We start from the raw sequence: 26,821 nt of genomic DNA, 5'->3' as shown, positions 1-26,821 counted from the left end.
GAGAAACACAGTCCACTAAGATATCTGAGAAATTCTTACCCCAATGCTTCGCACTACCCATAAACTCACAGCCATCAACAATCCAATTCCACTTTTATTGAAGGCTAGAGACTCCTCAAAGATAATCCCTGCATATCCTATTGCAAAAAGCAATGCCATAGCAACATCCTGCACTATGAAATTAGATAATATCAAGACAGGTTTCTGTGCATAATCCCATAATATGAGAACCATTGGTCAAAGACAGGCAATTGGTGAAAACCTATAAAGAAAGGATTAGACAAGAAATTAAAGAATAACCTCATTGGAAGCAACCCATGACAGGTTAATTGCCAGAGTCCCTGTTAAAGCTGCTGTGAAAATCGCAATAGTTTTTAACAAATCAGTCTTTGGCTGGTAAGTAGCTTCAAAATCTACCGAGCTAGTTTCATCAACTGAACATAAAGGATCACACGATCCAGATGGTGAGGTCAGCTCCTGTTGATATGAAAAGGTCAATTCGGTGTATGACAGAATCCACAAAAAATTAGAAGGAACATAAAATGCTGTTTGCAATGATGATTGGTTTTTAAGCAATTTGGAGAATGCCTTTTGAGCAATCTCAATCCCGCCAAGGGAGGATGAGGATCGAAGAAGTCATTTGAAAAATGTTCCTAGCCTTTAGCAATTTTGCATAACGAAGCTACTTTCAGGACTTGAACTTGCACTTTTGTGCTCGTCAGCCAAAAATTTTGATATTGCACCAGAAAATGATCCCTAAATAACCCTCAAATATCTAACAAAATCAAACCTTAATTCTGAGCTAAACATCTGCAGATGGTAATTTCTAATAGTAATAGCTTGAAATTCCATCGTATTCTTCGAGCTTTTCATCAAACAGTTCAATTCAAATTTAAGCAATGACAACCAAGATAAAATCTTGAAATTAAACTAGCAGAATAGGCAAATGGGTGCGCTTAAAACCGGAATTCTTATAAGCAAGACAATAAAGATGACCAAAGACTAACACCCAAATCAATAAATTAACAAAAAAGCAAATGAGTACTCAAAATTGAAATTTTCATAATGGTACAACGATAAAAAGAACAAAAACCTCAAGCTGCTTTTCCTTGTTGGGTTGACCTTGTTGTTGAGTTGTAGGAGAAGAAGAAGAGTCTCTGGCCTTATCCTCAGCTCTAGCAAGAACTCCATTGCGAAGCAACCTAGGAGCCCTGATTCTACAAAGTGAAGAGCCAAAGCTAGGCAACGAGTGGACGGAGGGACAGTGGAAAGAGCGTTTCTTGAAATGGTATGATGGTGAAAAATGACTCCCAATTGATAAGGCAGCCATTAAAAGCTTGGATTTTTTAGGAAGATCAGTTATTAAGGAAGGGTCGAAAAAGAGACTCACTCTCTTTTGATTGCTCTTTGATAAATCTGCTTCAGTTTCACTATGGCAAGTTGTTGCATGGAATAAACAGGCTCATCTCATTATTCTACCGGGACGATGCAATAGGGACAACTATTGCCAAGGCCCACGTGACAATGCAAGAAGCGGTAAACAGAGTCAAAGTAAAGAAAACTTTTTTCTGTTTTGGAATGTTGGCCCATTTATTTCCATTTTCTCGTCCCGTTAACTGAACAAGGTTACTTTTTTTTTTTTTTAATTTTAGCTTAACTATTATCACCTCGTACAGTTTGAGTGCTAATGGTAAATCATGTAAAAAGTTTAAAATAACAGGATTAAAAAATAATAATAATAATAATAATAAGAAAATGAATTATTGGGATATCTAGACATGACACGTGGTCCACTTCCTTCTCTCAAACATGTCTGGTCCTCTTCCAACTGCAGTTGTCCGGAAGATTAGATTAGAGGCGGTGTGGCGCCACTCGAAACTCCCCTCAAACTCCTCCAAACATGGCCTTGGCGCAAGTCTCTGCTTCTCTTTCTCTTTCCGTTCATGGTACTCTTCTCTCAATTCATTCCCTCACTTTATCTCTTGACATTGCTTATTAAGTCTTTATTGCGAATTTTATAGGTCCGAATTGTGTTGCAGATATCTGTCCTATCAGCTCACCAAGAACCCGTACAATAGCTCGTTTACCCATTTCGAGTTTTCCTCGAAGCGGCTCCACTTTTGCCACTGGTTCCCCTCTCTGTAAGCAATTCTGAGCTTTGAAACTTTATGAATATATTGTTTTTCTATGTTGTGGGATTCCTTTTTCTTTTTTCATGATAACTGCTTGGTTTTTTAATGCAAATAATGGGTATTTTTTGAATTTGTTTGAAATGATTATACATGGTAAAGGGAAGTGGCTTATTTGGATTGGGGGTATTGTATTGACCTGTCTATTGCAATGTACATTGTGAAATGTGACTTTCTTTTGAAGAGCAGACTAGGGATTTAACTGCTAAATAAGCCCTGGAAAGGAATTGTTTTGGGGCTAGCAGGAAAACAGCTTTAAATTTTGTGTATACTTCTTTGCGTAGGGATAGATATTTGTGATGTTCAATTATGATTCAATATTATATAGTGTAGCTGTTTTGATCTTGCATATATCTTGTATAGTTGGCTCCTGGTTTCCATAATTGCTTTGCCATTGTCTTTAGCCAGATTCCAAATTCTTTTTCAAGATTGATTCATATCAAGATGTACTGTTTTGATCTTTTTCTTTGCCATTTTATGCACTGTTTGGGTTGATGAAATTTTACAAGAAGATAAGAGTCTCTTCCAATTGTTACATGAACTTTGTAACTTTAACCTCCTTATCATTCATGTCCTTGCAACTAGAGGAGCATGGGATTTCATTTGAAATTAGTAGAGTGAAAGATAGTGCTTGCTTTTGCTTGCAGTGATAAGGAGAACATCTCTCCAGAGGAAGCCTGTGTGTAAAGCAACACCAGTTTCCATTAAGTGTGAGCAAAGCACCCAGGGGGGTAACAGTTTGGATGTATGGCTAGGACGACTGGCAATGGTCGGCTTTGCAGTGGCTATTACTGTTGAAATATCAACTGGCAAGGGACTTTTGGAGGTATCTGCACTGTGCCATCGTTTTCTAATTTATGTACCTGTGTTAGGGCTACCTACCATATTAAAACATGTTTCCCTTGGTCTTGCAGAATTTTGGCCTCACAACCCCCTTGCCTACAGTGGCCTTGGCTGTAACAGCATTGGTTGGTGTTTTGATAGCTATTTTTATCTTTCAGTCTGCCTCGAAAAGTTGATCGCTGTTAGGGTCTTAGAGTTTATCATCCTGAAGATGTTTATAGCTGCATTTTTGTTCATTGACTGTAATTCAGTTGTCTAGCCAACAATAGCATATGTTTGAGATTGTACAAGAAATTCAATTTTAAGTTTATGTGAATGCCTTCCTCTCTTTGTGTTTCTTTTTCTTAACTGTTACGTATAGTTTTCTGTTTTTGTACATTATTGGTGATGCCCTGAAACAAAAATGGTTCAAGCATTCTGTTTCTAAATGTCTCATTGTGACACAGGGAATGCTTCCACATCTCGTTGGCTAATAGAGCCATAAGAAAAGAATTTTCTTAATTAACTGTGAATTGTTTTCTGGATGCCATAATATTTTTGATTAGTTTGATTTGCCTAGTAAATATGGAGTTAATTATGTAGCCACCGGCGGCCCTGATTTGAGCCTCTAGCAGTAGTGCTATGTGAGCAGCTGTGTCTTTTTCACCAAAACAAATGATGACTTGCACTTTTGATTTGCATCAAAATATCAGTCAGCCAGCAACTGTTAAGCACATAACCTTTTAAAGTTTAAACATTCAGACATACTCTGTTGAACTTTTAAGCAATAGCCATCACCCAATAGAATCTGATATCTCCACTAATGTGAAACATATGGAATGGCAAACAAATTACACCATCAAAAGTCAGAGAAAGCAAACGGACTTCATTCTTTTCCTCTATCAGAACATATTCTCCTTTACCCTTTTAGCCTTTTTCCATCCAACAGTGCCAAACCTGGTAATGGTATTGACTTACAACACAAGGGACTCTTTTGCTCTTCATAGGTTTTCGTATTGGAAAAAGTAACCCTCAATCTTTACTCTTTAAACATGCAAAGAAACTTCACTTAAGTTGCGTATGCCTTTTTCTTTTTTTTTTTAAATCTTCCCGGGATCTTACTTTTGATTATCTTATTCTGGTTCTTTGGGTGAACTAATTTTTGGTAATGGGGGCAAAACTATCTCGAATTGCCAAGAGGTTTGGTTTCCTTCCTCAGTGTAGATTAAGGATTCTCATGGTGGGTCTTGATGCTTCAGGGACGACAACCATTCTTTACAAGTTAAAGCTGGGAGATCTGCTTAAAACCAAGCCCACAGTTGGTATCCAAACTCACTCTTTACTTCGTGACCTCATGGCTGCTTTTCTTCTCACAATAGGCCTATAAGGCTTAATTCTCTTTGTTTTCAGGCTATTCAGTTTGTTCTGTACCGTGTTCTAGATTGGAAATCAGACGATAACCAAGAAAGGAAGAAAGAAGGAAACTGTGAAGAACAGGCAGTAGTTTAGAAATCATGATACACAAAAAATTGTTTTCTGTTTTGAATTTTAGCTTGACATGATCAAGTTTGAAGGATTCAATATAATCATGGTTCCAACTGTAGCCTGCACTATGTCATATATGCTTCTAATGACTTGAAAATACAGCAAGATGATGACTTCTATTTTAAGATTTCAAGGGTTTTTAGCTTGCCAATTAATTCTGTGCCTGTTGATATCATTTTTTGTCGGCCAGGTTTTAATGTAGAGACCATAGAGTACAAAAATATATGCTTTGATGTATGGGATATCGGAGGACAAAGCAAGGTACCAAGTAAAATCTCATTGGTTAGATTGGCTACTGTGTTTGATATGTTAAATGAATGAGATACAGCACAGGCTAACTAACTACAGTACAGATTCGGCCGTTGTGGAGACATTACTTCCTGAACGTCCAAGGCGTGATCTTCGTGGTAGACAGCACTGATAGAGAAAGAATCTCAGAAGCCCGCAACGAGCTGCATTGGATTTTGTCAGAAGTTAGTAAGCTTTTCATATTGAAAATAATGTTTAGTTTTCCGTTCTTAATTCTAAAGAAAAACCCTGGGGAAGAACATATACAGAACAGAAAAACAGTATAGTCCTCAACCAAATTGATCGATTCTGTCCAAGTTCCAAAGTGTAGCCTACTGAAATTGCAATCTTCATCTGCATGATCACATTAAACCTTTTTTTGATGTGATATGCTCTGCTGTGCTGCCTCTGCAATTGCAAGTTCTATAACCTCTAACCAATGACACTTAGTGAGAATACTGATCCTCCTTTTGTTGCTATCATTGCAGAATGAACTAGCCAGTGCATCACTATTAGTCTTTGCCAATAAGCAAGACCTGCAAAATGCCATGACCTCGTCTGAGATTGCTGATAAACTTGGATTGCACTGTCTTGGACAGCGACCCTGGTAAGAAACCTTCTTCAAATGTTAGACCTTGTGATCCACAAGTGAATGTACACCATTCTCATTTTTACCATTTTCTCTGTTCTATGTTCTATTTTTCACTTCCTATTGTGATCAAGTAAAACGTAGTAGGACATGAAACTTAGAATGGTGAAAGCTTATCTTCGCTATTGATCCTGAGAAAATTGTTTGAAGATTGAATACCTCCAAATGGTTTGACAGGTCGTCTCAAATCAAATTTTGTTGTGCAGGTACATCCAGGGTACTTCTGCTCACTCTGGCTGTGGACTCTATGAAGGTCTCGACTGGCTATCTAACAATATCTCCCTCGATGCAGAATCCTTCTCATACGGCCACATTCCTCATCTTTTCTCCAACAGAAATCACCAGAATGAAATTGATTTGACACTCATTGAATTGGAAAAAGAGAATGTAATATTTTGAAAATCCAGCATGAACTTTTCACAAGTTGCAATTTTAGAAGATGCAGCGATGCTTTTCACTGAGCGGACTCCCCTGCAAATAGATATCATTCACTGTCTGCATCTGTGTATTTATAAGTTGACAGGTTTTTTTTTTTTTATTTCAATAAATATGAATTTAGAATTACATCATGACACTTCTTATATTCCATCCGGTGAGAAAGGAAGCATGGTGCTGTGGGAAATCATCTACTTTACGATGGCAATACACATATGCAAAGATTTCCACCAATTTATGGCCATTGATTGCTTTCGCCTAGTAAAAAAGAGCAGTTCACACGCCATTGAAACCATTAGAAAACAGAGGAATGACATTAAGAAGCTAAAATTGACAAGTGTCTGAAAAAAGAAGCAAAGGTAAAAAGATTTCCTCCTGCCTCAAAATCTCCAACTTGAACAACTCAAACAACAATATTTCAAAGGAAATATATGTGCAAGTTGGGCCTCTTTCTATTAGGCATCCATTGATAACATGATTGATAATACTAGATAAAATAAAAAGGGTTCTTCTCAATACTGTTTCATCCATGAGCAGTAGACCGAAGCTATAGACATCCTGCAATGAGATAGTTCACCAAAATTTCTCCTATTTACCTTTAGTATTCTATCAAAGGGTGTCACAAAGGTGTAAACACATTGTCAAAAAAGAGATCAGTGAAATACATCACACCTCAGGAAAAGGGAAGTGGCTAACAATTTTCAATGAGGTTAAAATACATGGGCAAAATTTGAGAAATTCAATTGCAAACATATTAGAAGCTGTTGAAGGAACACCAACATATCTAGAAATCCATGGATCGAGACCCTGATGAAGCCTTTGATTTTTTACTCTTTTTTTTCTTTCCTCCATTTTTGTTTGCCTTTTTCTTTGGTTTCTCATCTAAAACAGGCTGTGTGCTCTGTAAATGTTGATGAATGGCAGCCAGTGGATCAGCTTGGAAAGCAGGATGCTTAAGAACTGCACTCAATTGTTTTCCCTCCCTCAATCTGATGAGAGTTCATCCATTAAAAATCGGGCATTTTATTGCAGGGGAAAATCAAACATTATAACAAGATAGAATCACAGAATTGAAGCACGCACATTAATTCTTTCCTAGATTTGCAATTGAGCTTGAATTCAGCAGCAGGAGTTGGTTCTTTGGGAGCTTTCAACTCAGGAAGAAACTCTGACAGGGCAGAGAGATCATATGCTTTCAATTTCCTCTGTCGGCTTCGAAGTTTCTTCTTCTGGTAGGAGACAACATGTTCGTTAGCAAACTCTTAACTTCAAACTAAAGGCATGCAGTGTGCATTCATGACTGGTGCCCTTGCTTTAGTGAGTGAAAACATTTACTTCTATCCCCAAAAAATGTCAGCAGAAGAAATATATGATTAGAAATTTCATGAGGAGCTCATTGCAATGTCAGCAGTGATCGAACGAATCCAACCACGTGTTGCTCAAAACAATTTGCTATAACATGTGCAAGAAACTACTATGCATCAAATATCGAGATTATAACAAACCCCAAATTGAATTAAATCCCCCGAAAAATAAACTTAGGCCTATAGTTGTATGGTAAACAAATTAAGAGTGATAGCATCCATCCACATGTCGCTCAAAACATATTTGCTATAACATGTGCTAGAAATTACTATGCATCAAATATCGGGATTATAATGAACCCCACATTGAACTAAATCCCACTGAATTATAAATTTAGATTTGCAGCAATTACATTAACCTACACAAATTAATAATGTTTGCAAGTAAGAGCCTATCACCTTTGTTATGCCCTTCGAGGCCGTCAACGAGGCAACGGTATCTCTAACCTCTGCATATATATATCAAATAAATGAAATTATTTCATTTAAATGAAAATTGACACTCCGAACATAGACTTACGAAAATTGAGTTTTCATCATCAAACATGAGAAACAGAAGAAGAGTTTGAACTCACTGGAATAAAACTGGAGCTTCTTTTCGAATTTTTTATCGGCTTTAGACGAAGGATCTGGCCTGCCAAAGCCAAAAAGAAGATCAAAAATCGTAAAACTGCAGGAACCCCAACTTCAAAGATTAATCAGAGTTAAAGCAAAAACACAATAAAAACATTCACCGTGAGCTTGCTTTCCCCATGTTTGAATAACTTCCAAGGTTAAAATCTCAGAATGGAGAAACCAAAGGTAGGGAGGGTTTTAGGATTTGATTACTGATACTCGGAGAGAGCTAGCCAAACGCAAAGTCTGCACGGGCTTGATTTATTTTCCTTCCTTTTAGTGCTTTGGGCCTTGTTTGCAAACCCAGGAAATTTTGGATTCCACAATTAATGGTACTTTGAGCTGCACTGACTTGATTGGGCCAAATGTGTGGGCTTCCCTCGTCCAATTCCTTTTTTCCTGATGGAACCTTCTTTGATTTTTGTAATCTTTATCAAATTATTCATAATTTTAAACTAGGTTTTGTCTATGAGTTTATCAACTCTAATTTAAAGATTTTAAATTGAACCCTTTTGCTTTTTAATTACTATTAATGTTAGGCTTCAAAATATCCCCTCCTTACGGGATTCCCTCCTATGGAGCAAAAATGCAGGGGCAGAGTCTGCCCAGAAGTGCTGCTCATGAGTCTTATTTTGGACTGCAAAATTTGGTTTTTCAGATGCAATCGGCACAGCAATATCCTCACGGATGAGACATCAGCTACTCGGAGTTTCTCCTGGCTTGATAAGCCATGCCCTCTTTCAGTTGATTAGTGTAGTTGTCTTTGTGCTTTTGTGAATATGTCATCAAGAACTTGAGTTTAGTCCATAGCATTCAAACACGAGGGGATAGGATTCAATTCTGATAAGAATTTCAGAGTCTGAAATGAGAAACTCTGAAGGAAGATTCTTAAACACTTTCCCTTGTATTTAAGATTCTGTAATTGAATCTGATTATCCCTTGATCCAAAAAAAAAAAATTAGGCTTCAATATCATAGAATCAGCTCAAACAATTTAAACCTGTCCGATCCAAATTTTTACCATGATGATGCTAATGCAGAGTACAAAGCAAGTGCATAGAATCCTAGAGAAATGCAGAGTAATTTTTGTTGGGAAGACAGGCAACAACGATCCCAATTTAGGAAAGCGGCTGGCCAGGTTGAACAAACCAGGGGGCATGTGCTTTTGCTTTGTCATCCTAACAGCAAATCTTTGCTACAGTTTTGTAAGTAAATAACCTTACCCAACCCATTGATCTTTTGTCCTACCATATCTCTGCTCATCACTAGAAATACTTAAAAAAAAAAAAACATATTCGTTTTGCAATAATCCAACGTGTGAGCGGCCCATTCTTCATTGCTACTTTAAATTTCACAGAAAAACAATTTAAAATTTAAAAAAAATATAATTTTTAAAATAAATATTTCATCTCAAATATTTAATTTATATTAATATCTGAACATAAAATATTTAAAATATTATTTCCCCTTTTTCACTCTTTCCTTTTCTCTCAAGTCAGACTAGCGAACACCGATCGATCACTTCGCAATCAAAGATTTGACTAGACTCCTAAAGTAGCAGCAGATCAGTGCTCTCCTAGCTTGGGGAGCACCACCCAGTACTCCCAAGCTAGAATAGCATGGCCAAAGATCTATCCGAATTTGGTCATGCAGGATTATATTCGGCCAAAAAGTTCTCGACCGATGATAGGGATGCCACCGGTCTCAAGTTTGAAAGAAAAAAATAAAAGAGAAAAGATTTTCTTAATACAAAATAAATTTAAAAAATAAAAATTATAATTTATATATTATGTAATTTTTTAAAAAATATTATCATATCAACAAATTAACGAAAATATCAACAAAATCCTAATGATTAAAATATATCTAATAAAAAAAATTTTATGATGAATTATTCATTTTTCATATTAATAGATTTATGTGGAATTTTGATTAAAATTTTAAAAAATATTGATATTTTACCTTATGTTAAATTATTAAATCATGTTAGAGTTTTTTGATGTTTTATAAATGAATGTCTTATGTTACATTATTCGAGCAATTACGTATATATTATGGAATAGTTTATATTGGAGCAATCCCATTATATTATTTGAGCAACCATTTATGAAATCGAGAGTCCCCATGCCTATTCCTTCTTTATAGAAGCAGAATTTTTTGTTTGTTTGATACAGTATTAGTATTAGTTTATTGGTTTCCATATTATACTACTGTTAAATTAGGATTAAGCATCTTGCCAGCTAATAGTTTCTTTTTTCTTAACCAGTACGTGATATTTTAGTTTAAAATGCATTCTGAATTGTTTAAATCTCTTGGTTTTTTGGGATGTTCATGTCTGTTCAACAGCGTTGTTTTTTATTATAAAATTTACTCTTAAAATATAATGATTAAAAAATTTTAAAAACTGGCATATAAATAAATAATATCTTATTGTAGAACATATACGCAGAACAATTGATTCTCAATAATATCTCTCTATATAAATAAATATATATATACTCATAAAAATAATAGTACTTGAAAAAATTGAGAGTGCTAACGACTTTCATAGCATTGCTTTTGCAAACAAAAATAATAGGAATCTTGCAAATCTTCTCAGGTCGACACATAGCATAGCTTTTGCAACCAAAAACTCTCCTCCTCACAATGAGGTAGACACTCAGACAGGCCTTTGTCTCAGCTTAGCTGTCCTTGTAAACAGTTCAGCTTTCTGAGGATGGGTCATGGCTTGTGAAAAAAGTCCCTCGAAGAGCATCTTCTTTCAAAGATCCAGATACAAGAGTACATTGAAAAAAGGGTTCTCACATCTCTAAGAATACATCCCTTTCATGCTTCATCGGCATTGCTTTGGGAGTAAAAAGGAATGCTTACACAATTAACAAAAAGGTCCAAACTAAAACAGTCACCAGTTTTGCTTAATCTGCTGTTCGATGTTTGAATCTGAGCAAGAACCTTTCTTGTACCTAATGTAAGTTTTTTTTTTAAGTGAATTTTGCTATGGTTGAGAGCAAGAGGAAATCCAAGGCCACAAGAAAGTTGGTAATTGCCCTGCAACTAAATTGACAATGACTGATCTCAGACACCGTGCCACCGACACCAAGAAAGAACACCTGCCATTAACGACTTTTCTTCTCTCTCGGAATTTCTGCATCATCACATTCTTATCGTTACCCCTTAAGCTTTAATCACCAAAGCATCTCTGACACTGTCAGTAATCTCTTCAACTTTATGCAACTAGCACTAATCCCTGTTCACACTTTTCTGCATCACATTTCTACTGCAGATCCGTTCATCCAAAAGCAAATTCCATTTTTTTCCATCACTCAAACCCATGTTTTTATTCTTGATAATAATAATAATATGTAAATGCAACAGACTAAAATATCATTGACAGCGTGCTAGGGGTTCCATTTCCCCCTACTTTAAAGAAACTATTTGCTTCGGATAGGATAGGGCTAGTTATTTTGAGAGACTAAAATACATTGCAATAATAATTTTTTTCTTAATCAAATTACATAATAATTATTTTTATTTTATTTTCTAATAATAACCGTTCCTTTTTTTCTGTATTTTATTTTGCAAACTAAAACACCTTGAATAAATTTTTCATCAATGGGTCAAATAGTTGATTTAGAATAGCTTATTTAAGAATTAAAAGTCTAGTAGTCAAATTTGGGTTGTTTTTTATTCTCAAATGTCCTGTAAAGAAGTTTCCGAGCTACATTAATATGGAGTAACAAATTAAAAGTTACACTAGGTAGTGGGCTCCTAATTTGGTATGGGAACCAATAACAGTGGTGTCACTATTTGTTTAATTATTGTCCCTAATTGGAATAAATGCTTACGAATTGAGAAACACATGGGAGATCAACATCACTTTTACTTCAAACTGAAGGGATCATCACTATACCTGACACCACTCATTATTTTTTTTAATCCCATATGTACATACATACTAATAAATCCTTCGCTCGCTACAAAATAAAAAATGTATATATTTCTATTACAAACTGCTAATATTAGGTAATTAAAAAATGAAAAACATTGACCGACGAATCCGACATTAAGACCTTGGTTTTCCACCGTAAGCTTGCTTGCAAACTGCGTAAGATTTCTGTGAAGGAGTGCATAGCTGAGAAGATCCTGGACATCCCTGTAGGCAATTGTCCCCCAAGCTACCGGAAACCGATGTGTCACCGGCGAAAAACTCAGACGGAGGTTTTCCAATCAAGAAATTCCCGTCCAGAAACAACCGCCTTAATGACTTGTTCTTGCTGTATTCCAATGGGATGGCGCCACGTAAACGATTGTAACGCAACGACAAAGATGACAGCAGAGGATAGTCAGCGAAATTCGCGGGGACGTTTCCCTCTATCTTGTTGAACCCGAGATTAACAGCCACAAGGTCGCTGTTACCACCGGGGGGCTTCGAGATCTCGATGCGTGTGAAGCTGTTATTGGCTAAATCTACTTGTTGTAATGACGGTAACAGAAAGAACCAAGATTGCAGTGTCCCGGTGAACGAGTTTTCACTGAGTTCAACAACTTCCAACTGAGTCAACCCATCAAAAGAGGATTTTGAGATGTACCCAGCTAAATAATTCCCCCTTAAAGCAAGCTCTAGCAAGTTATATGGCAGTTTTGGTAAAAAACCAGTGAGTTTGTTGTAACTCAGATCGACTCTCCTCAAACTAGAAAGCGAGTTCAGTGTTTTTGGCAAAGGCCCAGACAGAGAATTATGAGAAAGGTCCAAGTATTCAAGAGATTTGATGATAGCAACTGAGTCAGGGATTGAGCCAGAGAACGAGTTGGACCTAAGACTCAAACTTTGGAGACTAGGGAGAGAAGAAATGGAAGGAGGTATCGTGCCAAAGAAGTTGTTATCAGAAAGATCAAGAGTGGTAAGTTGTGTGAGTTGGGAAACGAGTGGGTTGAGTTGGCCCGAGTAACCAGCTGGATCAAGAGTGATTTGGGTGACACGAGTTGAGTCAGGCGAGCAGGTGAGGCCGCAGATGAAGTGGGTCCGGCGAGGGATGGAGCAAGGGTCGGTGGTGAAGTCCCACGAAGCAAGGCAGGACCATGACGGGATTGAACTCGGCTTGATGGAGGCCTTGAAGGCTTTGAGAGCTGCAATGTCCTGCGGTGAGGTGAGGGCCTGAGCTAGAGAAAATCTGCAAAGAAGAAGAAGAAGAAGAAAACAGAGAGTGTCGAACATGGAGACAGAATTTTGCTTTTTCTTCGGGGCGTATTAATTTTCTCTTCTAATTTTTTCTCGTTTTCAAAAGGAGATGGAATGGGAGAGCTTATTGAATGATGCAAACTTAAAGGTCGTTTGGAAATTACATGTACGGTTGGACAGCACTCAAATTTTGTAGTGTGGTTGGGCAAATCCTATATTTCTATATTTTATTCATCCACCATCCAGATATTTAAGCAGCATCTATCAAGTACAATAATTTAAAAAATTATTAAATTATTTTTAAAAATTTTAATTAAAATTTTATTTTAAATTAAATAAATCTTATTAATTATTATTGATTTAAATATTATTTATTATTTTTAAATTACATAATGTTGTAAGTGAAAAAATTCATATGACTCGTTATGTCTTATGCCATACCAATATATTAGATTAATATTATATAATATAAAATAATTAATGATATTTTAGAAATATTTGTTTACAATAAAAATATAAAAAATCAATTAAATAAAATAAAAATTAAAATTTTTTTAAAATTTTCTAGTGCAATATTATTGCTAATTTACTATTATCATAGGTTAAAGAGGTTGTCAGTTGTCACAACTCACTACCCGCATCTCTAAATTTCGATTTTGTTGAGCAGCATATGTACTTGGTGTTCTATATATTTACAAGTCTTTTGAATTTTTTCATATTTTTGTAATGGGATTTAAAAGTTGACTAAAAGCCATTTTATGTGTTTCTTTTTTCATTACATTTATAATTCAATTCTGCAAAATTATAATCAAAGAGAACTTTTAGCATTTATTTTAAGTAATTCACAGTTAAAATCTTTTGAAATACTTTCGTTTACTATAATAATGATGCTTAAAATAATATGGTCATCTTAATTTTAATTAACGGATCATTTGAAGAGAAGAAAAAGTTGTTGTATTACAATACTGATTTTTTTGAAGTTGATTGTCTAGATATACACGTAGGTGATTAATTAAAACGTATATACACGAACTTATCATAATCCATAAGATTTCGGTTACAACAACCTTACAAAGGAACATTAAAGAAATGAAGAAACTAGCTGTCATGTTTTAAACCTCTATGTTTAGTGGTCCTTTTGCTTGGAGCCTCGCCAAATTTTCCTCAATTTGATAGTTCAGTATCAGCAATTAATTAAACAGAGCATTCAACTGTAGAAATGGCCAATGGGTGGTTACCGGCTTTACCTTTGTGAGTCTTTGACCCCATTGGCCATTAGTTCAAAGCTTTAGGTAGAACCAAGTTGGATAACTTTTGACTTTTTTTTACAGGTCATCTTGTCTTCTTTCTCTCCTAGTACAGGGAAAATTGTTATGTTATACTAATAATCAAAAGTTTTGACAGGATTATTATGAATACCGACTGGATTATTCTTCCTCGGAAGTATTGAATCAAATCAAAGAAAATGACATATCACTGCAGAATTAGCATTGTAACCCGATTCATGGTGGTTTGAGACTTTGGGTTAAATGATAAAGAAGTGTCACTGTATTAACCGAAGCGAACCAGGTTTTCCTGTTATTCGAGGTACGTTTTGTGAGCAGAAAGGTCCACAAAGAATCTGACACTAACAGTGGCTCCGTACTTGAGATATTTACAATAATCGGGGCACTCCACCCGGCAATGCTTCGTGATACTTCACCCCCAAAATTTAGCCAAAGCCTAATATTAACTGGCCCAAATCTTGTCAGGTCGCTCCTACACTGCATTATTTGATTTTCTCAGTACACCTTTTTTTGTTTTGTTTTGTTCTGTGTGTTTGAATTTCCACTACTTAACATGCTTTTACTCCCGTATAGATGAGATGAAAAATGAGACTTTATAAATAGGCATAGCACATTACTCAATCTAATTAAGTATGTTTATGGTATCTTATGAGTTTTGGTATGAGTTTGGAAAAGAGTTCAAGTACATAAAAATTTCACAAACTCAACAGGAGCCCTCGAAGATGGGCATCCGTACTGATTCGGGCCCAACGAAACTTAGCGGGAGACTCGACTTTAAAGTTGGAAACAATCAACGGCAATTTGGAGGAACAAGAAAACAGCTTGTTGCATCTTCCAATGGAGACAATTAATTAGTCCATCTATTTGACCATTTATCTTCTTTTCGGCTCATCCATTTAACCATTTATCTAAGGACAAACTGTTAAAAAACACACACACACACACACACAATTCCCGACAAAATGGTTGTCATTGTCAACTGGTTAGAATGCTTCAATAATTGTTCATCTAGAGCATCTACAGCTCATAAGAGTCATATCCACATGCTCCAAAAAATGACCAAAACCATCCCCCTGCCTCTCCCCTACCTTCTCCTCCTCCTATCCACCACAATCACCACAACCGCTTCCACTTCCGCCTACCCTTCTGTCTCTCAGGACTGCACTCTTTCGACAGGGGATGAGAAACTGGTTCCTGTTAGGCGGGAAGTTTACGGTGATGGGAGAATCTTCGACATTAGCCACCGATACACTACTGACATGCCATCATGGGGGAGCAATGACGGGCTGGGCCAGTTTCTGTGGCTTCCTGCCAGCATGAAGAATGGCTCTCTCGCCAATAATTCTGAGATGAAAATGCCTACCCATACTGGCACGCACGTCGACGCGCCGGGCCATATGATTGACCGTTACTTTGATGCTGGGTTCGATGTCGATACCCTTGATCTTGAAGTCCTTAACGGTGTTCTTGATTTTATTGATGACAATAATTTTTCATCGTTTTCTTCTCCTTAATTCTTCTCTCATTATCAATGATAAAAATGTTACTACATGTTTGATGGTTTTGCATCTGTTCATTACAACAGGTCCAGCTCTGTTAGTTGATGTGCCGAGGGACAAGAACATAACTGGTATCTGTCTCCAACTACCATTCTTTGAATTTAGTTGAACTCTTTTGTTCGGTATGGATGTTGGGTACCCAATGATCAAATTTGCTTTGAGCATAATCTGATAACAGCCTATAATTTTATTTTATTTTTTGTTGTTCTTCTGGGGTTTTGGTTGCAGCCGAGGTCATGGAGTCACTGAAGATTCCCAAGGGAGTGCGTCGTGTGCTTTTCAGAACGTTAAATACCGACAGGTAATCGAAATAATTTATATTAGCACTAATACAGCTGAGCTTAATTTAAGACTAAAACACTACTAGTATAATTTTTCCAGTTTATTAGGATGATTCCATTCGTTCATTCATTCTCCCATCCGGTCTCTCTTCAGCATCCTAGCTCCTTTTAGTGAAAATGGTTACTCCATGGCACAGCAGTCCGTTTATCTGTACATTCAGTTTGTTTGAAGAACAGAGATTACATTACTGAGGGTAAATGATAGTTCTGGTTAAAAAATTTTCAATTTCAGGCGGCTTATGTTTACAAGGAAGTATGATTCAAGCTATGTTGGATTTACAACGGATGGGGCAAGATGGTTGGTGAAGAACACTGACATCAAACTTGTGGGTAAGATATATAGCTTTTGTTTTAAAAATATGTGAGATATGTGCAGAGTGATGGATGCGAATTGCTGGGATGTCTCTACGTTAAAACTTGCGAAATGTTGTTTAAGCCTTGACTTCATATTAGGACATAAGTGCAGTACTTGATATAATTTTCTGACTGCCAAGGATGTTTCTTCGTTTTAATTTGGACATATTTGGGAAATTAGAGAAAATGCTCTTGTGGTGTCTGATTGCTGTGCTTAGATATTGCTACTCGCGCCGACTTATTTGTCTATCTTGAAATGTAGGAATCGATTTCTTATCTGTTGCAGCCCATGATCATCTGGTTTCAGCTCAACTTGAGTTTTTTGAGAGTAGGGTAAGAAAATTGCTATAGTATGATGCATATTTGGTTAATTAGCAGATGTTATTTTACGTTTTCCCCCCTTGAATCTTCATCCATGGTTTTAAAACTAGCTGCCAAAGTTGTTTTCAAGACAAGAGAAAAGGAACATGGAATTTTAATCTGCTGAAAAGGGGTGTCAAGACACTGAATCATTAACATTATTGCATGCATCTGCTGCTCCAGGAAATTATTCTTGTGGAAGGCTTAAAGCTCGATGATGTCCCACTTGGAATATATTCTGTCCACTGCTTACCTCTAAGGCTGCTTGGTGCTGAAGGATCACCCATAAGATGCATTCTCATGAAATGATGCAAATGCAAGTCTGTCGGGAGTTATACAAGAGATTTGGTCGTAGTAACTGCTAGCTATGATGATGTTGCTATGCTTATGCAAATTAGACTGTAAATCTTTAGCAGGAATTAATGATAACTCTGGGGGTCTGGGGGTGATCAGTGAGACAATCAAAGTGGTGTGGAAGGAAATTAGAGCCGGCTGGTCCTGGCTTAGTAGCATGTAATGAAGTCAAAGTGGTTGTCTCAAATAATGAGGAGAATTTGCTATCAATGAATTAATATTGTGATGTGTTTATGGGATTGAATTAGATAAACTGTTACTTTATAATTAAAAGATTTGTTAAATTTTATATATACTAGGATAGTTTTTTTTTTATTAAAAGATAAATAATGAGATCAAATTTTTGGTTTTGAAGATACGGAAGATCAAATTCAACCAAACGAGTATCTCTCATTTTATATTAATTTCGTCATCCATAAACGGATAAACTTCTTCTTTTAAAAGTCAGTCTATGTAGCGTAAACCCTCACGCTGCCTAAAAAGCGCGTGGTCAATCACACGAGCGCACGATTTCAAACGGAAGCAGAGAGTTCTTACGAACCTCGTCAAACTCAGTTCACTTCACTCTACGTTTCCTCTCCCACACTCCCAAAATGGCTCCCCTCTTCCTCCTACTCCTCCTCTCCTCCGCCTTCACCTCCACCGCCACCACCGTATACCCTTCCATCCCCGGCACGGATTCCACCACCGACTGTGGCCTCTCGGGAGGAGACGAGAATCTGATTCCCATCCGTCGCGAAGTCTACGGTAATGGCCGAATATTCGACATCAGCCATAGGTACACCGCCGACATGCCGTCGTGGGAATCCAAAGATGGCATAGGACAGTTCCTTTGGTTGCCTAAAAGCATGAAGAACGGTTCCCTCGCTAATAATTCCGAGATGAAGCTTCCCACTCACACCGGCACGCACCTCGACGCTCCCGGCCACGTCATTGATCGGTACTTCGATGCCGGCTTCGATGTGGACACTCTTGATTTGGAAGTACTTAACGGTAAATAATATTTTTAAAATTGATTCACTTATTTGATAACTGATTTCTGATTATCCTTTTTATCTTTGTTGGGGGGATTTTCCCGTTGTAGGTCCTGCACTGCTGGTAGATGTTCCAAGGGACAAAAATATAACCGGTCCGTGCCTTTGCATTTTCTTGTTCATAATTTTCATGTTTTTTCATAGTATTTAAGTTTATAATTTTGTCTATTTTTCTTGATTATAGCTGAGGTTATGGAGTCTTTCAAAATACTTAAGGGAGTACGTAGAGTTCTTTTCAGAACATTAAATACCGACAGGTGATTGCATAAATACTCCATGGAATCAGATAAGCAGCTTTTATAGGTCAAAGAATGCAAAATCTGAGCTTACATTTGTCAATTTTCAGGCGGCTAATGTTTAAGAAAGAGTTTGATACAAGCTATGTGGGATTTATGAAGGATGGGGCAGAATGGTTGGTTAAAAACACTGACATCAAATTTGTTGGTAAGATGTTGCCTTCAGAAATTCTAAAAAAAAGGGTTACTTTTATTCAAATTACGAAACTTTTAATTAGTTCTGGTTCTTGTTAGCTCAGAACAGAACTCTTGTAGTTTTGCTGATTTGTCTGTCTCTATTCTGAAATGCAGGAATTGATTACTTATCTGTTGCTGCTTTTGATGATCTGATTCCATCTCATCTTGTTTTCTTAGAAGGCCGGGTAAGAAATCATCGACTAATGTGTTAATTGTCTTCTGTGTTTCAGTTTTGACAATTGATTTTCCATTTATTCTTAAAACTCCTGTTTGTCCAGAATGACCACTTCATATATTATTGCTGAGTCAAATTTAATTTCCTGCTTCTTAAGTTCATGAATCGCAGCGAACTACGTTGTGTACATGCATTACTCTGTGTGTTTGTATTGATTCCGTAATGTCTTCTTGGTCAAGTTTGGTTTCCTGGCTTATATTAAGGGGTATCTCTTTTAAGGGTTTTGCTAATGAATGTGCTAAGGGCAATTTTTTAAGGTTATTATATTAAGTAATATATTCTTCTAACGCATTGGAATTCATAATATTGACTGTCAATTACCATGTAGTATAAAATTATTACTATACATTGTATTTTAATTAACCTTAAAGAGGTGCGCTTAGGCTACGCATTTGCAAAATCCATCTTTAAATTATTTTCAATGAAGTATTGTGAAATTAGCAACTTAATGGTTTGTTCCTTCTCATTCCTTAGTTTGACCTGACTGTTGTTGGGGACTCTACCAACCATCATGTTTCTTGGATGAACAAAGTGTTGGGGACATTTCTTAGGTCTCTGCTGATTAAATTGCAACCCTTAAGTCTAATTGTTCATTTTCATCTTGGGTTGTTGGTGTTTTAGGCTCTAACTCTGCCGGAGTTTATCACAATTAAAATTGTTATAGCTTTTTTCTAATGGATTTAACCACATTAAAATTGATTAACTAGTTCACAATGATACATCTGCTCCAAGATTAGGGTTTCTGTTTCCCTTTTCCTCACACGTCTTGGTTCTAGTCTTCTAAATGTGAAAAGTTAATGAAGCTTGAAATCAAGTTATTTTATGTGTATAGTTTGGTAACATGAAGTCCTCAGTTTTGTTACTCTGTACTCTGAGTCAAGGGGCAAAAGGTGGTATAAACAGCAAACACCCAAACATTGCTAATGCATGTTATCTGCTTCAGGATATCATTCTTGTGGAAGGCCTAAAACTTGATGACATCCTACCTGGGATATATTCGGTTCATTGCTTACCTTTAAGGTTGCTTGGTGCTGAAGGATCGCCAACAAGATGCATTCTCATCAAATGATATATATTCCTTGTAAGTCCTGTGTTTTCTAATTGTTTCCACTATTGAAAGCAAAGCATGCGTTTCACGCTAATGGCATGGAATTGCTACTGCAGGCTTAACTTCTTCAAATGCTACATGCTTAACTGCTTCTTATGTTAGGTAAAACAAACGATTTATATTTTCACCAGTTTCTCTAGTAAGTTATGGTGGAAGACTCAACATGTATTTTTGCAGGGTAAAATGATAGCGCTAAGGGATAGTGTTGATCGGAATAAGACAAATAAAGGGTTTATGAGTTAGAACTGAAGGCTGTTCCATACTTGTAGAGAGGATGCAGTGCAGAAATTTAGTTGCATGGAAGCACACTTTTCTTGTAGTACATCTGTTTAGCTTTTTGATTGATGACATTAGTAACATACACTTATTTGGTATTGTTTCTGAATATCATGGCTAGATTTGGTCACTGCTTGCAATTGTTGGCAATGATGTCTATCAGTCTTCTTGACATCCCGAAGTAATTTTGACAGATCCATAATTGGAAAAGCCATCTCTATGAAAGATAAATATGTGTGTCAGTATATGGGTTGTGATTATATGTGCGTCTCCTTCCTGCTCGTGTTTATATGGGCCATACCTTGCTTTAGCTTCTTCATATATTGGCTGAGTTTTGCAGACTTTTGGATATTGGTTGTCAGAAATTGCATGAGCATTGAAGAAAACAAATCTTTTTGGATACATTTATGTGATTCAGATTGTGTTTAAGTTTGACATCCGTTAGTGGATTGCGAATCAAAGCCATGGATTTCATGAAACACTTTTTGCCCAGAAAAATTCATAATTTTTTGACCTGGGTGACTTATCTTTCTATATATAAGTGAATTCACAAGATGTTAAAAGTGATTGACTTAATATTTTTATTAAATTAAAAAAAATCAATTAAAAATTTTATTTTATTGTATTTTATATTGTTAGATTCCTGGTGGAACACTACTTGCTAACCATACAAGTACAACCAAATCTTCAAATTACAAAGAGTATCTGCATAGAGAACAACATTCGTATTTCTTTTAGAAACGAGGATTGCTGAAGAGAATAGTGAAGGAGACTAAACAGTCAAACCCATGAGGGCGGCCAAAATTAAAAAATTTGGATTTATTTTTAAATTTTATAAACAAGTTGGAATAATTGATATGTATATATATATATTCAAATAACCATATCAATTTGATAAAATAATTTTACTTAAAATTAACAAGAGAGATCTACATAATTTCAAAAGACTTTAAAAAGTTTATTATTATACTCATTTAGGTTTGATTATACAGATGTCATGAAATTTTATAACGTAAAATAAATTAAATAAAAACACTATTATCATTACTATTAAATAAAAGTTATATTTAATAAAGTTTTTGTAAATATCAAAAACACGTGCTGCGCTTGTCTAAATGTGTGATTCAAATGGGATCCATCATTTATGATAGTGTAAGAAATTTGGATTAGGCTTGTTGGCTGAATAACAGACAAATTGTCAAAAGTCTATAATTTTATTTATATTATTATTTCGTTTATATAAAAAAAATTGCTTAAAGAAACAGTGAACACTAACAATCGAACCCACGAGGGCCGCCAGGATTGAATCTTTGGGACTTATCTCCCCAAATTCAGATGGCAAAATATTGCCGTTCGATGTTTGATGGCACAATCTTTTCTTTTTCTATCCAACTAAATTAATCTAGCTCTTGGATCTGATATGGCTGGCAGATCTATTCTAAGGCATTTGTAAGATAAAAAAAAGTGTATGATTATATGTAGTTGGCTCTTATCATTGACTTGAACTACAACACTCTACCAACCACTTCCTTTTCATTTCATCATTCTGTTTGATTTTCACCATGGCTACTACCATGAACAAACATAACCTCTTGCTGCTACTTTGTGCCTGCATACTCACCGTAAACATCCTCTCCGGTGCTGCTGTAGCTTATGGTAATGGCAAAATCTTTGATATAACACACAAAATCACCTCTGAGTTGCCAACCTTTGACTCCCAAAAGGGGCTTGGTCAGTTCATTTGGCTTGTTTCCAGCATTAGAAATGGCTCCATGGCAAATGTTTCTCAGTTTAAGCTGGGAACCCACACAGGCACTCACGTTGATGCGCCCAGCCATTTCTTCCAGAAGTACTATGAGGAGGGGTTTGATGTTACTACTCTTAGCCTGCAAACGCTTAACGGTAAATTGGCACCATAAGCATGCCATTCATTGTTTCTTTTTGCAGTGTTTTTTGTTCTTCTTAAACTTGGTGTTTACATTTTTTGAAATTTAGCTCATCCCAAGCAAGAGTTTTCAAATGACCAGCAAATTACCAGCGTTCTTAATTTCTATTGCTTGATTTTTCATAGATGATTTGCTAGCGCTGGGGACTTGATTGATACCCTTTTTTTTTTTCCCTTTCTCGCTCTGATGTTTTGTGTTATTAATCAGTTTCTGCATTCTTTGCGTGGATATTGTTGATGATTTTACGTGTTTTATTCTTTGTATAGGTCCTGCTCTAGTAGTTGATGTTCCAAGAGATAAGAACATCACTGGTAAGTGTTCCTAACGTAGTTTCCCCGTTTATAATCAGAAATCTGTTTACTTCATTTTCTAGTTTCTCAGAACTTTTGGATCTAAATGTCACTTCAGCTCACTCTAGAATCATTCATTTCTGGGATTCATATGCAGCAATACCTGTCAATTCTAGTAAGATCAGTATCAATTAGTAATAACTGGTCTCGCAAAAAAACTGGTCTGACATCATAATCATGGATATCTCCGAGCCCAGCATAGAGTTTTGTTGCAGAACATCATAAAATAGATCTTCTCCATCATAAAGTAGATCAACTCTGTTTTCCCCATTTTTTTATGATGGGAAGTTGGGAAATTTTTTGTATCATCTTTAATCTTTCTTAATTTTAATTGCGTTGAGCTGTAGTAACTAAAATATGCTTTCTACAGCTGAAGTTATGAAGTCCTTGAATATTCCCAGGGGAGTGCATCGTGTGCTTTTCAAAACACTTAACACTGACAGGTAAACATAAATGTAATTAGATCTATTTACTTGTCTTTATTAACATATGAAGGAAATGAATATAGTGCGATGGGCTCCTTTTTCGTAATGTTTTTGAAGCATGACAATATGTAATTAAGTGATATTGACACTCTGCTTGATATGTTGTTTAACTTGTGCTTTGTCTAGGACAGAGCGGCAGTCGGTTGCGATCGGGCAACCGACTGCAATAACCGACGGTTGCAAAAACAACCATCGGTTGTTCCAATTGACTTCGTCCGCCGATCGGCTCGGTCGTCGGGAGGGACTCCTTCCCTCTGAAACCGATCGAAAAACCGATGAACTTTTTTTTTACGATAAAATTACCCTTTACCATTCTACTTAATTTTCCCCTGGCCTCGCAACCTAAATTCTCCCCCCCCAGTCCGTAGACCTAATTCCCCCTTGGCGAGTTGAAGTCTTAATTTCCCCCCTCCCCCTCCCCCCACCTAATTTCTCCCCCTTTTCCTTTCTTGCTTTCTGCCTCTCTCTGACTCCCTCTCTCTCTAACTCGCTGAAGCAACCCATTAATCTCACTCTTAAAAACCGACCGAACCGACTGAAATCGAACTTTTAAAAAATCAACCGAAATCGACATTGCATCTTATGCTGTTCGATCGGTTATATGGTAAAAATTTTTGATCGGTTTTTACCAAAAACCGAACTGAAATCGAAAAAAACTGACCGCTGCACACCCCTAACTTTGTCCCCCCGTATTGGCATCACATTACTGACATGTTTGCAGTTCTTCCATCTTTGAACTTTCACAGAAGCCTGTTATATGATGTTACAAGACTAGAACCTATGACAGTTAATTCTAGCAAGAAACATGTTTAAGGTATAATTCATAGACCAATGGTAAAAGAGTTAGCGGGATAGACTTGTTTAGGCTTTAAGAAGAAGAATAAGAAGGAAAAGACCTGGGCAACTAGTCAATGAATTTCATTTTTATTCCCCATTGGCTTGTGAATATCAAGTCAGTCTTGGTGCTGTTACAATCGACATCCTAAACTGAGCTGGTAATTTTTTAGCATATTTTGAATGAATTATCCAAATCCTTAATATCTTAAATCCTACTGGGGCAATCACTATAAAGATAGAAATGAAATACTTCTATGTAGTAAATCAATTACCCACATGAAGGTACAAGAAGATAATCCATTCTGAAAGGTCTGCTCTATGCCTCTACTCTTGTTATTACAAATGTTTTTCGTATTGTCTAGATATCTCTTTGTCTGGGAATTCCACCCATAAATTTTCAAAAAAGGAAAAAAATGGTGGGTTGCAGTAAATGGGTTCACATGTGAGTTAAGAAGTGACACCTTTTATTTTCAATATTGCAATATCTGTTGCAGGGGCTGTTTAAAGTTTAATGAAATGAATTTTCTTTCCATTTAAAAAAAAAGAGAGCCTCTTTTCCAAACTCAAGATTTTGTTGAACCAGAATTGGTTTGCTGATGATGCTTACAAATGATTTCATGATAGTAATATGGATGTCAACTTTCACGTTCAGGGGGCTGATGCACAAAAAGGAGTTTGCTTCAAACTTCACCGGATTTAAGAAGGATGGGGCACAGTGGTTGGTTGATAACACAGACATCAAACTTGTTGGTAAGATTTTAGACTTACCTTGTTAACAGACAAGGACTAATTTCAAAAACATTCATTTGGTAGAGCATCCCCTGCCCATAATTGACAACAGGGCTTGTGTGCCTGTGCCACAGATTCTGCTCTTCAGTTCTGGCTTGATGGGTAGATTAATGTCAGCTCATGGGCCACCAGAGCAAAGATAGCCAATTTTTGTTGAAAGGAAAAAACAAACAGAAATAAAAGTTAAAAATTTTTACAATTAATACATTGTATTTAAATTATAAAAAAATTGTAATAAAAATAATTTTATATAACATATAAAATTATAATAAAAATTTATAATAACATAAATCTCTCTTTTAAAGAATTACATAATAAGAAATAAAGTAACATAAAAGAAGAAAAAGAGAAGAGAAAAAGAAAAAAAAAAAAAGAGGGAGAAAGAGACGTGAATAAACTTAAATTAAGGTAATGTTGATTATTGCTTGTATGGTCATTTTATTATTGATTATTTATATTAATTATTAAATAAAAGATTTATTTTGAAAAGTATTAAAAATACATAATAAATAAAATATTTCAAAATTTTTGAAGAGATCACAACCTCTCTAAGATTATTAAATATATATAATAATTAAAAATTTTCGAAAATTTTAGGAAGGCCATGCCCCCCACAACAATACCACCCTCCGCCCGTGAGTCACTTCAACAGAATGTGTTAGTAACTCAGGGTAGAAAGCAATCTACGATAAATTTCCTTCCTACCACTCTGCTAACACTTTTTTTTTTTTTTTGAAAGTAAAGCTTGATCGGATTCAATAGCATAAATTGGTAATTACCAAAACCAGGCAGTCAAAGCAGTATAACGTAATCATTTTCCATAGAAAATAACGCCGTTTCTGTGCTCTATTATCGGTTGAACTTTTAGTTGTACTAATTCATCTGTCCGTATGAATTGTAGGACTTGATTACCTATCTGTTTCTGCTTATGTTGATGCTGCCCCAACTCATCATATATTTCTAAAGAAAAGGGTAAGAATAATGAGATTTCTCTTATGAATCTGAAAGCTTGTTAATTTTAACTTCTTTTTTTTTTTAATTTTTCTGCCCCAACCCATCTGTTATGGCTTTCTTTACTCTGGTTTAACGACAAGGGTTGAAATGCATTACTGAAACTGCTCAAATTCTTCAGGAAATTGTTCTTGTTGAAGGTCTGAACCTCGATGGCATCCAGGCAGGGAAGTATACTGTCCATTGCCTACCTCTGAGGATGGTCGGTGCAGATGGATGCCCAACAAGGTGCATTCTCACTGCATAACAACATTTCTTCAAGTAAGTTCTTTCGCATTGAAACCAATTATTGCTTCAGTTACGACTTGTATATGCACCTCTGAATTATTAGTAGTGACAACAAATAACAATACCTTTAGGAGGTGAGTTGTATATTGGTTAAACTCTTCCTTTTTTCTAGAGGTCTGCCTGTTTTATAGAATTAAAGAGAAATGCTCCAATAAATTTGCTTTTATTAGTTTGAGACATTACTCATACAAACCTTTTGCTGCAGGAGACTAGGAAAGGCTCTCTTGACAGGTTGGTTGATGGTGTCAAATAAATGCCTTTGGGAGGTGGGAGTGGTTGTAGAATAAAAACTTCCTGAACTCATTGTTCATTCTGACTATCGAGGAATCTATACTTTGTATCTTCCTTGACATTCAATACAAATTCTCCTCAGATTGTTGTTAAAATGTACCGAGACAGGATAAACCTTTGAGATTATTTTAAATATTGAGTTTTCTTGTCTTATTCAGCACCTTTGGCTGTCTATTTCTGCAGAATAAGTAAACAAGAGCCTCGTATATAGCAAGAAAAAAACATTTATAGGTGAAGGAAAGCAGCTTTTGCTGAAAGTGCCCTCTCCTTCTTCACTGTTAAGTGATGCCATGTTTATACCCAAAGCAAATAGAAGCAACACTAACATGATTGGCCTGACTCGCCCCCTTTTTTTTTTT

At 36.1% G+C, this 26,821-nt stretch overlaps 8 protein-coding genes across 10 annotated transcripts; 5 read left to right on the top strand and 3 right to left on the bottom strand.

Moving 5' to 3' along the window:
• Positions 1 to 1,499, bottom strand: NHD1 (sodium:hydrogen antiporter 1). Its single transcript, XM_021424809.1, has 3 exons — positions 1,094 to 1,499; positions 301 to 477; positions 1 to 168 (listed from the first exon to the last, which is right to left on the bottom strand). The coding sequence occupies exons 1-3, from the start codon at positions 1,328 to 1,330 to the stop codon at positions 16 to 18; spliced, it is 567 nt and encodes a 188-aa protein (XP_021280484.1). The 5' UTR covers positions 1,331 to 1,499; the 3' UTR covers positions 1 to 15.
• A 287-nt stretch (positions 1,500 to 1,786) lies between these two features.
• LOC110413840 (stress enhanced protein 1) lies at positions 1,787 to 3,380 on the top strand. 2 transcript variants are annotated; one of them, XM_021424841.2, is made up of 4 exons: positions 1,787 to 1,946; positions 2,040 to 2,141; positions 2,837 to 3,015; positions 3,104 to 3,380. In XM_021424841.2, the coding sequence occupies exons 1-4, from the start codon at positions 1,901 to 1,903 to the stop codon at positions 3,206 to 3,208; spliced, it is 432 nt and encodes a 143-aa protein (XP_021280516.1). In that variant the 5' UTR covers positions 1,787 to 1,900; the 3' UTR covers positions 3,209 to 3,380. The 2 variants fall into 2 exon arrangements, with proteins under 2 accessions (XP_021280516.1, XP_021280507.1); XM_021424832.2 differs by having other exon boundaries at positions 1,795 to 1,946; positions 2,022 to 2,141.
• Positions 3,381 to 3,459: 79 nt separating this feature from the next.
• On the top strand, positions 3,460 to 6,052 carry ARFB1A (ADP-ribosylation factor B1A). The gene is made up of 5 exons (XM_021424796.1): positions 3,460 to 4,333; positions 4,747 to 4,817; positions 4,910 to 5,029; positions 5,333 to 5,451; positions 5,700 to 6,052. The coding sequence occupies exons 1-5, from the start codon at positions 4,180 to 4,182 to the stop codon at positions 5,890 to 5,892; spliced, it is 657 nt and encodes a 218-aa protein (XP_021280471.1). The 5' UTR covers positions 3,460 to 4,179; the 3' UTR covers positions 5,893 to 6,052.
• Positions 6,053 to 6,499: 447 nt separating this feature from the next.
• On the bottom strand, positions 6,500 to 8,140 carry LOC110413833 (ribosome biogenesis protein). The gene is made up of 5 exons (XM_021424819.2): positions 8,027 to 8,140; positions 7,868 to 7,926; positions 7,692 to 7,741; positions 7,012 to 7,157; positions 6,500 to 6,917 (listed from the first exon to the last, which is right to left on the bottom strand). Exons 1-5 carry the CDS (start codon positions 8,044 to 8,046, stop codon positions 6,713 to 6,715), a joined length of 480 nt encoding a protein of 159 aa, XP_021280494.1. The 5' UTR covers positions 8,047 to 8,140; the 3' UTR covers positions 6,500 to 6,712.
• Positions 8,141 to 11,768: 3,628 nt separating this feature from the next.
• On the bottom strand, positions 11,769 to 13,291 carry LOC110416246 (Leucine-rich repeat (LRR) family protein). Its single transcript, XM_021428176.1, has one exon. The coding sequence runs from the start codon at positions 13,119 to 13,121 to the stop codon at positions 11,970 to 11,972; it is 1,152 nt and encodes a 383-aa protein (XP_021283851.1). The 5' UTR covers positions 13,122 to 13,291; the 3' UTR covers positions 11,769 to 11,969.
• A 2,088-nt stretch (positions 13,292 to 15,379) lies between these two features.
• Positions 15,380 to 17,592, top strand: LOC110419967 (cyclase-like protein 2). Its single transcript, XM_021433110.2, has 6 exons — positions 15,380 to 15,832; positions 15,957 to 16,001; positions 16,159 to 16,231; positions 16,504 to 16,601; positions 16,888 to 16,958; positions 17,169 to 17,592. The coding sequence occupies exons 1-6, from the start codon at positions 15,415 to 15,417 to the stop codon at positions 17,292 to 17,294; spliced, it is 831 nt and encodes a 276-aa protein (XP_021288785.2). The 5' UTR covers positions 15,380 to 15,414; the 3' UTR covers positions 17,295 to 17,592.
• A 209-nt stretch (positions 17,593 to 17,801) lies between these two features.
• Positions 17,802 to 20,679, top strand: LOC110419978 (cyclase-like protein 2). Of its 2 annotated transcripts, XR_016350880.1 has the most exons (8): positions 17,804 to 18,332; positions 18,424 to 18,468; positions 18,558 to 18,630; positions 18,720 to 18,817; positions 18,961 to 19,031; positions 20,025 to 20,162; positions 20,246 to 20,291; positions 20,367 to 20,679. XR_016350880.1 is itself a non-coding variant. In XM_089782704.1 (7 exons), the coding sequence occupies exons 1-6, from the start codon at positions 17,933 to 17,935 to the stop codon at positions 20,148 to 20,150; spliced, it is 813 nt and encodes a 270-aa protein (XP_089638830.1). In that variant the 5' UTR covers positions 17,802 to 17,932; the 3' UTR covers positions 20,151 to 20,162; positions 20,367 to 20,679. The 2 variants fall into 2 exon arrangements, 1 of the variants encoding a protein (XP_089638830.1); XM_089782704.1 differs by lacking the exon at positions 20,246 to 20,291 and having other exon boundaries at positions 17,802 to 18,332.
• Positions 20,680 to 21,737: 1,058 nt separating this feature from the next.
• On the top strand, positions 21,738 to 26,615 carry LOC110414556 (cyclase-like protein 2). Its single transcript, XM_021425831.2, has 7 exons — positions 21,738 to 22,367; positions 22,678 to 22,722; positions 23,132 to 23,204; positions 24,736 to 24,833; positions 25,774 to 25,844; positions 26,005 to 26,144; positions 26,377 to 26,615. The coding sequence occupies exons 1-6, from the start codon at positions 22,028 to 22,030 to the stop codon at positions 26,128 to 26,130; spliced, it is 753 nt and encodes a 250-aa protein (XP_021281506.1). The 5' UTR covers positions 21,738 to 22,027; the 3' UTR covers positions 26,131 to 26,144; positions 26,377 to 26,615.
• The last annotated feature ends 206 nt before the right edge of the window (positions 26,616 to 26,821 follow it).

This window comes from Theobroma umbraticum, unplaced genomic scaffold (assembly GCF_002168275.2).
Source record: "Theobroma umbraticum cultivar Fairchild unplaced genomic scaffold, ASM216827v3 scaffold_30.0, whole genome shotgun sequence".
In the NCBI taxonomy this organism is placed as follows: domain Eukaryota; kingdom Viridiplantae; phylum Streptophyta; class Magnoliopsida; order Malvales; family Malvaceae; genus Theobroma; species Theobroma umbraticum.
The sequence above is the reverse complement of the archived record's forward strand: the minus strand, read 5'-3'. Positions and strand labels throughout refer to the sequence as shown.

Coding starts and splice junctions, on each gene's coding strand:
- NHD1 (XM_021424809.1), bottom strand. CDS start 1,330: ATGGCTGCCTTATCAATTGGGAGTCATTTTTCACCATCATACCATTTC. Junction 478..1,093: donor ACAAGGAAAAGCAGCTTGAG/GTTTTTGTTCTT, acceptor TCATATCAACAG/GAGCTGACCTCACCATCTGG. Junction 169..300: donor CATGGGTTGCTTCCAATGAG/GTTATTCTTTAA, acceptor TTCATAGTGCAG/GATGTTGCTATGGCATTGCT.
- LOC110413840 (XM_021424832.2), top strand. CDS start 1,901: ATGGCCTTGGCGCAAGTCTCTGCTTCTCTTTCTCTTTCCGTTCATG. Junction 2,142..2,836: donor TGCCACTGGTTCCCCTCTCT/GTAAGCAATTCT, acceptor TTTTGCTTGCAG/TGATAAGGAGAACATCTCTC. Junction 3,016..3,103: donor CTGGCAAGGGACTTTTGGAG/GTATCTGCACTG, acceptor TTGGTCTTGCAG/AATTTTGGCCTCACAACCCC.
- ARFB1A (XM_021424796.1), top strand. CDS start 4,180: ATGGGGGCAAAACTATCTCGAATTGCCAAGAGGTTTGGTTTCCTTCCT. Junction 4,334..4,746: donor TAAAACCAAGCCCACAGTTG/GTATCCAAACTC, acceptor TTTGTCGGCCAG/GTTTTAATGTAGAGACCATA. Junction 5,030..5,332: donor TGCATTGGATTTTGTCAGAA/GTTAGTAAGCTT, acceptor CTATCATTGCAG/AATGAACTAGCCAGTGCATC.
- LOC110413833 (XM_021424819.2), bottom strand. CDS start 8,046: ATGGGGAAAGCAAGCTCACG. Junction 7,927..8,026: donor ATGGGGAAAGCAAGCTCACG/GTGAATGTTTTT, acceptor TGGCTTTGGCAG/GCCAGATCCTTCGTCTAAAG. Junction 6,918..7,011: donor AAATCTAGGAAAGAATTAAT/GTGCGTGCTTCA, acceptor AACTCTCATCAG/ATTGAGGGAGGGAAAACAAT.
- LOC110416246 (XM_021428176.1), bottom strand. CDS start 13,121: ATGTTCGACACTCTCTGTTTTCTTCTTCTTCTTCTTCTTTGCAGATTT.
- LOC110419967 (XM_021433110.2), top strand. CDS start 15,415: ATGCTCCAAAAAATGACCAAAACCATCCCCCTGCCTCTCCCCTACCTT. Junction 16,002..16,158: donor GAGGGACAAGAACATAACTG/GTATCTGTCTCC, acceptor TTTTGGTTGCAG/CCGAGGTCATGGAGTCACTG. Junction 16,602..16,887: donor CACTGACATCAAACTTGTGG/GTAAGATATATA, acceptor CTTGAAATGTAG/GAATCGATTTCTTATCTGTT.
- LOC110419978 (XM_089782704.1), top strand. CDS start 17,933: ATGGCTCCCCTCTTCCTCCTACTCCTCCTCTCCTCCGCCTTCACCTCC. Junction 18,333..18,423: donor TGATTTGGAAGTACTTAACG/GTAAATAATATT, acceptor TTCCCGTTGTAG/GTCCTGCACTGCTGGTAGAT. Junction 19,032..20,024: donor TTGTTTTCTTAGAAGGCCGG/GTAAGAAATCAT, acceptor TATCTGCTTCAG/GATATCATTCTTGTGGAAGG.
- LOC110414556 (XM_021425831.2), top strand. CDS start 22,028: ATGGCTACTACCATGAACAAACATAACCTCTTGCTGCTACTTTGTGCC. Junction 24,834..25,773: donor CACAGACATCAAACTTGTTG/GTAAGATTTTAG, acceptor TATGAATTGTAG/GACTTGATTACCTATCTGTT. Junction 25,845..26,004: donor ATATATTTCTAAAGAAAAGG/GTAAGAATAATG, acceptor CAAATTCTTCAG/GAAATTGTTCTTGTTGAAGG.